The 13,629-nt window shown below is 44.7% G+C and overlaps 1 protein-coding gene across 12 annotated transcripts in view; it reads right to left on the reverse strand.

The window, feature by feature from the left end:
* The window catches only part of Fgfr2 (fibroblast growth factor receptor 2), a 105,423-nt gene that overhangs the window by 35,842 nt on the left and 55,952 nt on the right, over positions 1-13,629 (reverse strand). For 4 of the 12 annotated variants that reach the window (XM_042701416.1, XM_042701414.1, XM_042701412.1 and 1 more), the window contains 3 exons: positions 5,464-5,654; positions 3,905-4,052; positions 445-647 (listed from right to left, as the gene is read on the reverse strand). In XM_042701416.1, coding sequence (XP_042557350.1) covers positions 445-647; positions 3,905-4,052; positions 5,464-5,654 — 542 coding nt within the window. Of the gene's footprint in view, positions 1-444; positions 648-2,551; positions 2,697-3,904; positions 4,053-5,463; positions 5,655-13,629 lie in introns of all 12 variants that reach the window. The other 8 variants (XM_042701417.1, XM_042701415.1, XM_042701413.1 and 5 more) reach the window with 3 other exon arrangements.

The raw sequence follows: 13,629 nt of genomic DNA on the forward strand, positions 1-13,629 counted from the left end.
CAAAACAAAACAAAATATGAAACACCCAACCAAAACAAAACAGAGTCAAAGAGCTCTGAAGCCTCTCTTCTGATAATAGTATAGCCCTATCCAAATATTGATGCCTGTCTTTCACACACACTTGTAAAATGCCTATGGTTTGAAGAGACCATCAGACTTGAGTTCTGTCAAACTCACACAAAGGGAACTGCCTCCAGTGTCCCCAGTCCCACTGACGAGCTCTCTGCTTGCCCCACCACTGTCCTTTCTTAGGACCCATTCATCATCCCAAGGGAGACACTACAAGCTGATTTTCCAATCTCTGAAAATGAGCCGGATGCCACGGAGTGGCATGTTAGAACCCGTCCTACATAGAGTTCACCGTCATCAAAGCCAAGGAAGAGATCCAAGAGCTGGCTGGGTTGTGGGGAGGAGTAAATGTCTTTGAACTCTTTATCTACTTTCTGTTACCTGTCTCCGCAGGGGGATGCGCTTGGTCAGCTTGTGCACGGCCGGCTGGCTGCTGAAGTCGGGCTTCTTGGTCGTGGTCTTCATTCGACACACGATGACCGTCACCACCATGCAGGCGATTAAGAAGACCCCTATGCAGTAAATGGCTATCTCCAGGTAATCTGGGGAAGCTGTAATCTCTTTTTCTCTTACGGGAGCTAGATTGCAGGTTACAGGGGGGGGGGAACAGATAAGCAAGCCACAGAGTTAGCACACTGGACTGATGCATCCTAGGCAAAATACAGGCTTCAGAAAGGCAAGACGGAATTCTAGTAACCCAATACTAAGGAGGGATGAGGCTGGGAGGCCACAGGTCTCTTTGCCTGTGCCTCCCCAGTACAAGGCAAATAACCGAGTGCTCCTCACTGAAATGCCAGGGCCCAGGTGGTCACTGTCTCCAGCCTAAGGGGACATCCGCTACCAGCGTGTGGCTGCAAAGGGAGGCTATGAAGCCACATTCCTCCAGAATTTGTGTAGGCCAAGACCACCAGCTGTAGCCACACCTCTTTCGTGGCAGCCCCTGAATGCAAACCAAACTGAAAATCCTTCCAGAGGCACATGCCCACTTTTGATTCCAAGGAGACTGTAGGAGCAGCTCAGTCTCAAGGGGAATCCCAAAGGCTCCTTCTAAGTGGGCTGGCCAAATAAAGTTTGGTGGAATTCCTTAATATAGTTCACAAAGCTAATCAAACAAAACGATCCATTTCCTTAGTTGATTATGATATAAAATCATTACAACCGGATGTATAAAGTTTTAATAGTTCTTAGCAACCATTTCAAATTTCCGTGTTATACAGATATATCCATATAACTTTTCTCTTAAGCTACTATGTAAATGGTTTTGTATGTGAATATATATATAAGCACAATATACATACATAATTAATTATCTTCTTTATATCAATATCCACAAATGTGTCAATAATGGCCTGACTATACTCAGGGTATTTCCAAACAGTATTTCTCCGTCACTGCATTTTGTTAATGGCACATTGGTTAGCAAGTGCTAATGGTGGAATACAATACTGCGTGTAAAAGCAAGCTCAACACGAGAGACATCTCGTTTTACAGAAAATATTCAAAACCAAAGGGGGGGGGGGGGAAATGGATGCAATGGAATTATTTGAAGCTTATATGTTTTAATCAGGAAAATATAAACACACCCGCAAGCTAGTCAAAACACTCAGCCGCACAGCACAAAATGGAATGATCAACTTCTTACTAAATATCAAACAAGCATGCATATAGGCTCTATAGGCTAAAAACAAAGCATTAATATCAAGGCATTCATAAAGGAAATGGTAGAAAGGCAATGCATCAGAGGACAGTTGGATTAGAAAGCTGGATTAGAGAAGTCAGTTAAAGACACAGAGGCCGTAAGTAGACAACAGCACCGCCCTGATGTTCATTTCTCCGTAAGGCAGAAAGAACATCAAGACCAACATGGCCCAGACATGCTATGCAATAAAGGCAAATTCAAAGCCCAAACTAGCGCAACATGCAACAAGCCACCGATTCTCAGGGAGGCAGCACACGGCTTCTGTACACCTACAATTCAGAGGTGCTTTCTCCAGGGCACCTCAATAGAGATCTGGTTTTGCTTCTTTTTTTTCTTTTCTTTTTTTTTTTTAACCAAGATACAAGCAAAGTTGGATACAATGCTAAGATTTTATTAGCCAAATGGCATGTGCAATGGGAAAAAAAAATTACTTCGCATTTTACCGAGTAATTTCAACTTCTTTCTTAAGAGGAATGGAGGTAGGGGATGGGCTCAGTGACTCACCAGGAAAGCATACCATCCCTCTGGGTTTTAAAGGTGCATGTTTGACTTGATCATAAAAGTAAGCGTGGGATCTCTTTATAAGTGAATTTCTAAGGCAACTTCTCTGATCCCGGGGCGGGGGGGGGGGGGGGGGGGTGGACCATTTTGAATCTTTTGAAAATTCTTAATACACAGGATACAAGGGATCATTTCTGAGCACAGAAGCTGTGTTACTTTTATAGCAATCAACCAAAGAAAGGGGAAAACACAAAACCCACGGAAAGGAAGAAGAGTATATACCTGGCAGAACTGTCAACCATGCAGAGTGAAAGGATATCCCAATAGAGTTACCCGCCAAGCACGTATACTCCCCAGCATCCTCAAAAGTTACATTCCGAATATAGAGAACCTCAATCTCTTTGTCCGTGGTGTTAACACCGGCAGCCTAGAAAACAAAGGAAGCAAGAACACAGCTAGACGACATAGGAATGATTGTGGAAGGGGCCTTGGAACCATGAGGCCTTGCACCAGCGGCTCCGGGGGGTGCTGGCCACCAGGAAGATTCCGACTGCAGCCCATCCACAAAAGCCCACAACCGAGAGATGCTGAGCAACACCGGCCAGCTCACCTCCACAGGCCCGTCACCACACCGGCTTCACCACCTAGACATGCATGCGATCAGACACATGGAAAAAGCACCCACAGAGCTCCGTTCTGCTGGCCTTTGCTTTGGTTTGGATAGAGGGGTCGTTTTCCAATACACAGAGTGCCCAAAGGGGCTAATTTGGGGTTCTGGTCCTGTTTGGCTGCAGACTCCCACACTGACAAAGGGATGGTTCTATCTAAATTACTGTGTGATGAAATAAAATACTCCAGATAAGCTCAGGGCATAAGCCTCACTTGTCTCTCTGGCTCTGTGAGAACAACCAGGAAGGGTGGTTGTCTTAGTTGACCAGGCTCGGCAACTTTTACTTTAGTCAAAACCATCTTGTCTTGCAGAGGGCTGAAAGCAGATAGCAGAAAGCATGATCTTGATAACAGAAGAAAACTTTCTTTTAAAAATCTCTTTTGTAATATCAGCGTCTGAAGATGAGTCACGACAGACTAAGAAAATCAACCCGGGTACCTTCAAGAGCATCCCGCAGAACATTCCTCAGAAAAGAGAAATGGTTCTTGAATTTGGCATAGGATCAGCCATGGAACCAAAGGAATGACATTTCTCTGGACAAATTCTATCATGCCTGTAATTGTGGTGAAGGAGATATGAATCCTGCTGATGGTTCAAATGCTACAAATTCCATAGGAACGTAGGCCTAAGTTTCAAATGATGCTAGTATACAACCACCCTGGGAAATGTGCAGCCCAAACCAGACAAACCAGAAGGAGCGACTTAAAAACTGGGTGGAGGTGGAAGGTAATCTTCAGACGAAATTACGAGCAGGCACTTTGAACGTTGTGGGCATTTTTCCATGGCTGCTGGCATCATACCAGCTGCACCACCAAAGAAAGATCATTATCAATGTACCAAGGCCACAAGAATTATCCTAGAAGCTGCCTGAAGCCTCCCAAAGCACCAAGTCTTTTCAGCTTCTATTTCCAGTTTTCTTTAAAAACCAAAACCAAAACCAAAAAACAAACCAAAAACGTTGTTACCTTGCTGCTTGGGCAGGACAGTGAGCCAGGCAGACTGGTTGGCCTGCCCTATATAATTGGAGACCTTACATATATATTCCCCAGCATCCGCCTCAGTCACATTGAACAGATCCAGCACCTCTGCATTGGAATTATTTATCCCCGAGTGCTAGAATAGACACAGGAGAACGATATAATGGCCAACCTGGAAGACTCAATGCTGTCTGTGGTCCCACCACCAACACACCACAAGAAAACAACCTCCATTATGTTCTAAAGAGCTGTGGATGGAGGAAGAGCAAACTAAAGCCCAGTGGTGGACAATGGAAGGGACCTGGTAGAGAAGGGTGGTGAGTGGGTGAGTGGTTCTCAGGACAGTCGCCATCTTTCTCCAGATTTTTAGATTCTGAGTATTGTTAGCTGAAGAGAATACTTCATTGGTAGAATGTTCTCCATTAGCTATCTCTAGTTCTTTTTTGTTGTGGCAGTTGTGAGGCTTGAACTCAGGGCCTGGGCGCTGTCCCTGAGCTTTCTCACTCAAGTCTAGCACTCTACCACTTTCAGCCCTAGCACCAGGTCCGTTTTCTGGTAGCTAACTGGAGATAAGAGTCTCATGGACTTTCCTGCCTGGGCAGCTTCAAACCACAATCCTCAGATCTCCGCTTCCTGAGTAGCTAGGATGACAGGCGTGAGCCACCGGCACCTGTGCCATCCAGGGCTGGAGCGCTGTCCCTGAGTTTTGTTTTGCTCAAGGCTAGCACTCTACCACTTGAGCCACAGATTCACTTCTGGCTTTCTGGCAGCCTCTGCCTGGGCTGCTCTCAGATCTCAGCCTCCTGAGTAGCTAGGATTACAGGCATGAGCCAATGGCAAAACCATTCTTTTTAAAGCAACTCAACACAGAAGACAAGGCAGGTGTTGTGCTAAGAATTCACGGTATATACTCAGTGGGTGCACGCTCTCCTGGAGAGTAAGCTGGAACTAAAACACTAGGAAGGCAAAAGCCAAGAAGATGGGGGTTTGCAAAACAAAACAAAACCCAAGAAATATAAGGAGGAAGACATTGTCCTGGTTCAACATTTCACAGGTACAGAAACACACTCATACTAGCTAAATAACATGTGAATGGATTATAAAGGATTACTTTTTTAAAAACCCACCTGTTTCTAAATATGGCTAGCTACCAAAAATTGGCCCTAACTTCCTATCAGTAGAAAACATCAGATTAACAACATGAGTATGATGTCTCAATCTTTCCAAGGTCTTTCCATCTACTCCATACCACCCTACAGGGGAGACAGTATCATGATGCCATCTTTATAGATTTTGGCTAAGACGAAATATCTCATCTAAGATCTCAGGGTTGATAACTGAACTATTCTGACTGTTTAGTTAAGGCTTCCCACATTCTTCAGAAATTTTTATTAACCTCAATGATCTGCCAATTCCTTCATGTACTGTTACTGTCCAGTCTAACTGACAACCTTCTCTAACATTCAACAGGAAATCAAAGAATCTGGGCAAATCTACAAAGAAGGTCTCACTTGTGGGCCTCTTAATAGGATTCATAAAATCCTTACCTTCAGAACCTTGAGGTACGGCAGCCCGTCGGGCCCATATTTACTGCCATTCTTTTCCACATGCTTGATCCACTGGATGTGGGGCTGGGCATCGCTGTAAACTTTGCAGACAAACTCCACGTCCCCTCCGACCACTGTGGAAACATTTGCAGGCAGCCCAGCTTGGAGGATGGGCCGGTGTGGCGACCGCTCTGAGGAAGAGAAAAGAAGACTGAAGATGGGAAAAGGAGAAACCAAGAAATAGGTGTTGTTGTCCAGAAGTCTGTCAGGGAACTCAAGCCCAATAGGCTCTTCTGGCTCTCTTCTTGAGGATAATGGGGGGGGGGGGGGGAAGGGGGGAGAGGAGGGGAAGGGCAGCATGGGGAGGAGAGAAACATAACAAACGGGACTTCAACAATGGAAGAAAGACAGCCTCTTCAGTAAATGGTGCTGGCAAAATTGGTTAACTACATGTAGGAAACTAAAACTAGATCCTTATATATCACCCTGCACCAGAATCAACTCCAAATGGATCAAAGACCTTGAACTCAAAGCAGACACTCTGAAAACATTACAGGATGGAATAGGAGAAACCCTAGGTCTCCTTGGCTCAGGCCGAAATTTTCTGAATAGAGACCCGGAAACACAACAAATCAAAGAAAGGTTGAACAAATGGGATTGCATAAAGTTGCAGAGCTTCTGCAGGGCAAATGACATAGCTAGCAAGATCAATAGAAAGCCCACGGATTGGGAGAAGATCTTTACTAGCCATACAACAGACAAGGGTCTCATATCTAAAATATACTTGGAACTCAAAAAATTAAACCCCCCCAACAACAAATCCTCAAAGAAACAACTGCCCAATAAATAAGTGGGCGAAAGACTTAAAGAGAAACTTCTCTGAAGAAGAAAGAAGGATGGTCAATAGACACATGAAGAAATGTTCAACATCCCTAGCCATAAAAGAAATGCAAATCAAAACAACATTGAGATATCACCTCACTCCAGTTAGAATGGCAAAAATCAAGAACTCTAACAACAACAGATGCTGGAGGGGATGTGGACAGAAAGGAACCTTACTTCATTGTTGGTGGGAATGTAAACTTGTTCAACCACTTTGGAAAGCAGTATGGAGGTTCCTCAAAAGACTTCACATAGAACTCCCCTATGACCCAGCAATCCCACTTTCGGGCATTTAAGCTACCAGCACAACTATGTTTATTGCAGCATTATTTACCATAGCTAAGATATGGAACCAACCCAGATGCCCCTCAGTAGATGAATGGATCAAGAAAATGTGGTATATATACACAATGGAATTCTATGCCTCCATCAGAAAGAATGACATTGCCCCATTTGTTAGGAAATGGAAAGGCTTGGAAAAAATTATATTAAGTGAAGTAAGCCAGGCCCAAAGAAACATAGGTCCCATAGTTTCCCTTATTTGCAATATCTAGTATATGTATGAGTCAAGCGGAAAAGGTCAGATAATGTGATGTTAGGAAAACGAACCCTTAAATATGTATTTTAATGTTTTTTTTCTTTCATGCATGTGTTTCTAACGCATTTATAAGATTATTTCTTTGTTGCTTTGTATGTCCCTCCCCCACAGTGTAACCCTCGCTTTCACTATATTTGATGTCAGTATAACTTGTGGAGGAGATGGGGACAAACAAGTCGTTTAAGGATTCAGGTGGACCTGTTGCAACAATGAGAAGTACAAAATGTCATGTCAAAAATGAGCTTTACAATGTCGATGTGGGGGGGCGGGGGAAGGGTTGGGGGGGGGAGGGGGGAGGCTGGGAAGGGAGTTGAAGGGTAAACAAAGGAGGAGGCTGCAATGCTTGGTAAGAAATGTATGCCTTATCCTGCCCATGTAATTGTAACCCCTCTGTACAGTATGTTTTCAAATAAAATAAAATAAAATTAAAAAAAAAAAACGGGACTTCAAAGAAGATGTCTGGAGGATGCTTATTTAGAAAAATCTAGAAAAGAATTTATTATACCCCAAGATCTTGTTTCTCTGCAGGTACCTAATAAACAATGGCAAAGACTTCGACAATGTGCAAGACAAATAAATGGTCATCTCTTCACTTATTTGGCTTGGAGGGCTCCAAATTACACCTTAATCACAAGTTTAACATTAAGAGTAAATAATTAATTGGAACTAAGAGTCTCACGGAGTTTTCTGCTTAGGCTGGCTTCAAACCATGGTCCTCAGATCTCAGCCTCCTTAATAGGATTACAGGTGGGAGCCACAGGCACCTGACTTGGACTAACTTTTTAAGGTGGATCCCATGTACACACAAGGTCTCCTAATACATTTCTAAGATGTCCTGAGAAGTTTTGCATCTCTTGCTTAAAAATAAATTAAATAATAAACTAGAAGACCAGGCACCAGTGGCTCACACCTGCAATCCTAGCTACTCGGGAGGCTGAGATCTGAGGATCACGATTTATAGCCAGCCCAGACCGAGGAAAGTCCATGAAACCTCTATCCCCACATAACCACCAAAAGCTAGAAGAGGAACTGTGGCTCGAGTGGTAGAAGACTGTCAGCCTTTGGTGAAAAAGCTAAGGGGCATGGCTTGGCCCTAAGTTCCAGCTCCAGTACTAGCACCCCTAAAAAATGTATTAGGACAGTTGATTTCATTGTAAAAGTTCTTACAACAATGCAATGAAGAAGAAAGCAATAAGAATTCGATAAAGACCAGACTACTGAGTTGTGGCCTGACTACTAAAGCACTCCAATTACAAGCTTACTAGAACCTTCCTAGAAGGCATATCTGTCCAGGACCACATTGAACCCAATCATTGGTCCATTCACAAACAGGATTCCATCCCCCCACACCTGCACATACTGGTTCCCTGTGGGTGTGACTGTCCCAACTTGAAAAACAGTTAAGAGGAGACCCCAAGCATCTTACCACACCAAGGGCGTCTCCAGGCTGCTCTCAATCCCCGTGCCCTGGGCTAGATACAGCAAGTCAGAACGATGGCTAGCTAAGTCTTTCTACATTTGGAGCTTTCAGATGAAAATACCACGTGGTGGAATCTGTTGAACAAGAGCCAGACAGTATACAAACTGACTTTACTGCTGGACCTTCAAAAACTTCTTCACAAGAAAGAAGATGCAACTAGTGGTTCCCCTTACACATTTCATTCAAGAATCGCGCATCACTTCCTAGACATGTGCATTTCTACACCATAAAGAGAAGGATTTCAGTGCCCCAAGGAGTCATTTATCTGCCCCCTAATCTCCTGTGTAAGCGGAACAAAGAACCCAGAAGTTAAGCCTACTAATTTTGCTTGATTTTTTTTTTTCTTTTTTCTTTTTGAACTCAGGGGCTTGAACTCAGGTCCTGAGAGGTGTTCCTGAGTTCTTTTGCTCAAGGCTAATACTCTACCACTTTGAGCCACAACTCTACTTCTGGTTTTCTGGTGGTTGATTGGAAATAAGAGTCTCATGGACTTTCCTGCCTGGGCTGGCTTCAAATCATGATCTTCAGATCTCAGTCTTCTGAGTTGCTAGGATTACAGGCATGAATCAACTGTGCCTGGCAAGCCTACTAGTTTTTGTGAGCAGAAAATCTTAAAAGCTGGATTTCTTCAAACATCACATGAAAGCCAGACTCTGGCTACTGGGCTATGTCAGGGATAACTCAGGTTTGTTTGCAGCTGGTCCAAGGCAGGTGGGACGGACAGAGTTAAATCTACGAGTACTCGCTCCTGCTCCTTCTCCCTAGTCAGAGGCCCCCTACCAAGAACTTTAACAGCAAGGGGAAAGCTGGCATCTGGGCCAGATGCTCAGATGACAAAAATCTGCTCTTTTGTACCTATCAACTGTTCAGGTTTATTTTCAAGTGAATTTGGTGTATCAATTCACTCTCTGGCTTGGTTTAAGTGTGTGTGTGTGTGTGTGTGTGTGTGTGTGTGTGTGTGTGTGTGTGTGTGTGTGTGTGTGTGTGTGTGTGTGTGTGTGTGTGTGTATTCAGATAAATACTGACAGCTGGCTTAAGATGTCTTTTCTTGAAAACAGAAAGTACTATACAATCTTCCCTGTTATAAGCCAGATCTACTGAATTTTAAACCAAGTTCTCTTACCTGAACATACTGGTTTCTAATAAATCACCACATAAGCAAACTCTATGCATGCCAGGACAATGATGCTACTACCAATGTGCCAGTGAACGAGACCAATCTCCCACAGGGAAGCAATGTCTGGGATGGCACTGAAGAGCCTGGTACAGAGCTGCAGTCTGGTTTTACTTGTGGTCAAAGCGCTGCTAAGCTCCAGTTATTAAGTTATTCCACTGCTATCCAGACTATTTTCACCCAAAAGGAAAAAGAACCCTTTGTGATGGCTTAATGTTATTTCATTTGCAAATTACAGCATAGTGAACGTTACTGCTTGCAGACTTGAATTCGTCTTTTCAAATTTTCTCACCTTATATGAAATAACCTCTTAGCCACCCCCTCTCCTCCTCAGCCCTTTCTCACTTTGGGTACAAAAAAACTTCAAGCAGGATCGCTCATGTTAATAGAAACCTTACACCATCTTCCAAAACTTATTACAGCTGCTTTTGGTATAAAATGAAACCTCAGAGAATGTTATTGAAAATGTTTTTAAAAAGTCAGTAGGCCTCAGGTTTCATTTCTCCACATGAGGCTTTGATTTCCTTTGTAACCTTCTTCTCTGCCCTTAAACAAGTCAGAGAATGAGGCCTAAACCATCTTGGAAAAAGTCCGAGGATGCCAGCATCTCCCAAGCCCTGAGGTCCCCTCCTTGTCCTGAGCCATCAATCTCCCTGGGTGATCAGCCTTGAAGAACAGCTCTAGCCTCTTGTCCTAACTTCTGCAAAGTCAGGGCAGGGGGGGAGCGGGAAGCAAGTTAGATAGATGGCTGTTGACTGGACAGAGGGGGCAGGCAGGCAGCCCCTGCGCTGGCGACCCAGCCCCCAGAGCCCCCGTGGGCCCCAGGCAAATCAAATCCCTTGGGTTTGCAACTTTTCACAGCAAGCTGAAATAAAATGGATTAGCTCATGAATTAGTTCTAGATGAGAGACGAAAGTCCAGTATTGGCTCAGCTCTTCTATTTGAAAGCAAAGTGAAATCTTCTCCACCAGACAAGATTTACACAATGCTAGTCAAGGCTCTCTTACAGCATGTTTAACTCTGCAGATACGATGTCAAAACACTTGTCTTCCCATGGGGGGGGTGGGGGAGGGGCGAGGAATAAAAATACATGCAAAGTACAGCTCACCTTGATTTCTGGGTTGCAATTTTGAAACAGAGATGCCCTGAGCCTGGCAGGTTGTAAGTATATAATCATCTATATATGGGCCTGAAATAGGCCAAGAAACCTGTAGTGATTAGAGGTCCCTGTGTGAATTCCAAATTAAGACACAAGGGAAAGCCATCCAAAGGGTGGGGCTGGGCTGCGGACAGTTGGCTGGAATGAGGTTCCTACAAATAAATGCGTAGTAAACATAGACTGAAGTGCTTTAAAAAATACATTCCCTCCCTGCCTCCCCCCACTCCCCCACCCCCACCCCGTCTCTCACACACACTTGGTCTGGCCCCATGCTTCAAGTGTCCACTTCATAAAGCAGAAAGCCCAGCCCCACTGAGGGAAAATAAATACCCACACTGGTTCTCGGATCCTGCTCTCTAGCTAAGAGTTACCAACCAGACAGGGTCCTAGGACAGCAGCCTGCTTTATTCCAAGAGGCAAAATTACAGAGCACAGAGGGGGGAAGGGGGGGGAAAAAAAGAAAGAAAATACCTAAGTGACAAAGAATAAATCTTTGTTAATTGACCATTGAAACTTTATAACATGCCAGCCCTCCTCTGGACATAATAATATGTTTGCTCATAGGAGATCCACAACTTTTGCTGTGACATAGCAAAGGCCATAAAAAGAAAAAAAAAAAATCCTAGAGCAGAGAGTGGTCATGTCTAGAGGCTCTGTAAACACACATCCTAAGGACCAGAAGGACCAGGCTCTTAAATTACATCTATAAATTAATCAAGGCCAGGTTTCCCAGCATGCTCTGGTCTTGAGTTTTGCTCCTCCCCAAAGTTAGACAGCGCTGGCCACAAAGAACCAACTCAAAGCTACTTTTCACTGGCAGCAAACGACCAAGGGACCCAATTCACACTGAGTTTCTACCACAGAAGCAGCCGGTTTCTCACTTGTGGAAGCAACAGGGGATGGCTTTGTCAGATCTGTCTTTAAATTAAAATCAAAATTAAATTGCCCTTTGCCATTTGGAAGAGGAGAGAGAGACAGAGAGACAGACAGACAGAGAGAGAGAGACAGAGAGAGAGAGAGATTTCTTTTCTCCTAAAGCCAGGTCTAACCTTTCTCTAAAGGATAGGTGGTGATGGTTTGGACAGGGGCTGCATTAAAAATGCATCAAATCAGTTACCAGGATGCCTGGTTAGTACAAGGAGGCAGCCATCAGAGCCCTCTGAAGTTCAAGGAGCCCCACAACCTGCTGAAGGCTTCACACTCATGACAATTAGTAGAAGGAGTTCACTGCTTTGTCCCATGTAGGCCTAATGGACTCACATCAGACAGGCTAAATCCAGCTGGGTCAGAGTTGTGTTTTCTTTTCCCTAAGCCTCTGGAGATCAACACAAAAGACAGTGAGAACTAAAAATGATCAGCAGAAAAAGGCAGGGCTGTGAAAGAGGGAGAAAGGCATTTTCACACAGCCCCGGTGGCAGCACCGGAGGCTAGTACTTTAGCATGTCATCTTCTGGACCAGGGCCTGTTTTGAGACAGCATCTCATTATGTTGCCCCAGCTGGCCCCAAACTCACGATCCTCCTGTCTCCGACTCTGGGACTACAGGTGTGTAGCACAATGCCTGGTGAACCTGACAGAACAAAAATCCAATTTGGTGGAGTGTGACTGGCTTGCTGTCCTTGGCTCCATGGCCCTGTCTGGTCTCTCCGCCTGGTGGCCCAGGTGTCCCCACCTTCTGCCAGGCCGCTCATCTCTGCCAACCCTGCAATCAGGATAGGATCAGCTGCCTCTAAAGCCATACATGCCTCTTTTTCACCGACTCAGCAGAGTGCGTGGAACAAGCCTGGGTGGGGAAAGATGAAGCGTCTTTCCCTCGGTGCTAAAGTCACAAGTGATCTGTGGACCACACCCGTGAAAAGACAACCCCAGAACACGGCTGATTCCACTGTGTTGGCTCGGTGGTGTGGCTGGGTGGAGTCAGGTGCCGGCTGGGGCCCCGACGGGCCTGGGGAGACCCAGGCAGGTGGAGGCAAAGTACCTTCCATAATTAGTGTCACCGATGATATGATTTGGCTTGGGGATGAGTGGCTTCTACCTGCTGGGCGTCAATTTGGATCATCTTGAGAAAATTACAGGAGCAGAGCGCCACATTACTTACACCCCAAATGTTTAAGCCACCCTGAGTTCTATGCCTTCAGAAAAGGTGAACTGTTTGAGCTGACAACTCTTTGATCACCAGTTATACCAAATCTACGTTCAAGAAAGGCTTATCTATCTATGAATGCATGCCCGTGTCAGGGTTTGAACTCAGAGCCTCACGCTTACTGGACTGACACTCTACCACTTGAGCCATACTGCCAGCCCTGCTTTTTACTCATCATTTTGTCTAGTCCCAGGCTGGCTTCAAACCATGATTCTCTGGATCTCAGCTTCCCAAGTAGCTAGGATAAACAGGCATGTGTTACATCATTGGAACCCAGGTGCCTTTCCTTTTATGAAAAGAAAAAAGGTAGGGGAGAAAAGGGGACACGACTTTGAGATGATGAGACACGCCTGGAGTTGAAGTGCTGTGTGTATTGTGGGGGGGCAGTCCTGTGCTCACACAGCACCTCAAATGCATTGGGGGGGAGGGCGCAAACAATATAAGGGGTGGCACTGCCAAGGTGCACTGTACTTATAACCTGAACTCCTTTAACAAACTACTTAACAAAGTAAATAAATAAAATCTTAAAATGTACTGAATGTTACTGAATCAAGTGATTACTGAAGTGGCCAACTTTATGCTGGGTATCTCTTATCACAATTTTTTTTTTTTTAAAAAAGGAGACATGGTACTTCAATGCCAGCAGCTGACACCTGTAATCTTAGCTATTCAAGATGCTGAGAGGATCACAGTTCAAAGCCAGACTGGGAAAAGAAAGGCTGTGAGACTCT

Source organism: Dipodomys spectabilis, unplaced genomic scaffold (genome assembly GCF_019054845.1).
Source record: "Dipodomys spectabilis isolate Male_0828 unplaced genomic scaffold, ASM1905484v1 ptg000289l, whole genome shotgun sequence".
NCBI classification, from domain to species: domain Eukaryota; kingdom Metazoa; phylum Chordata; class Mammalia; order Rodentia; family Heteromyidae; genus Dipodomys; species Dipodomys spectabilis.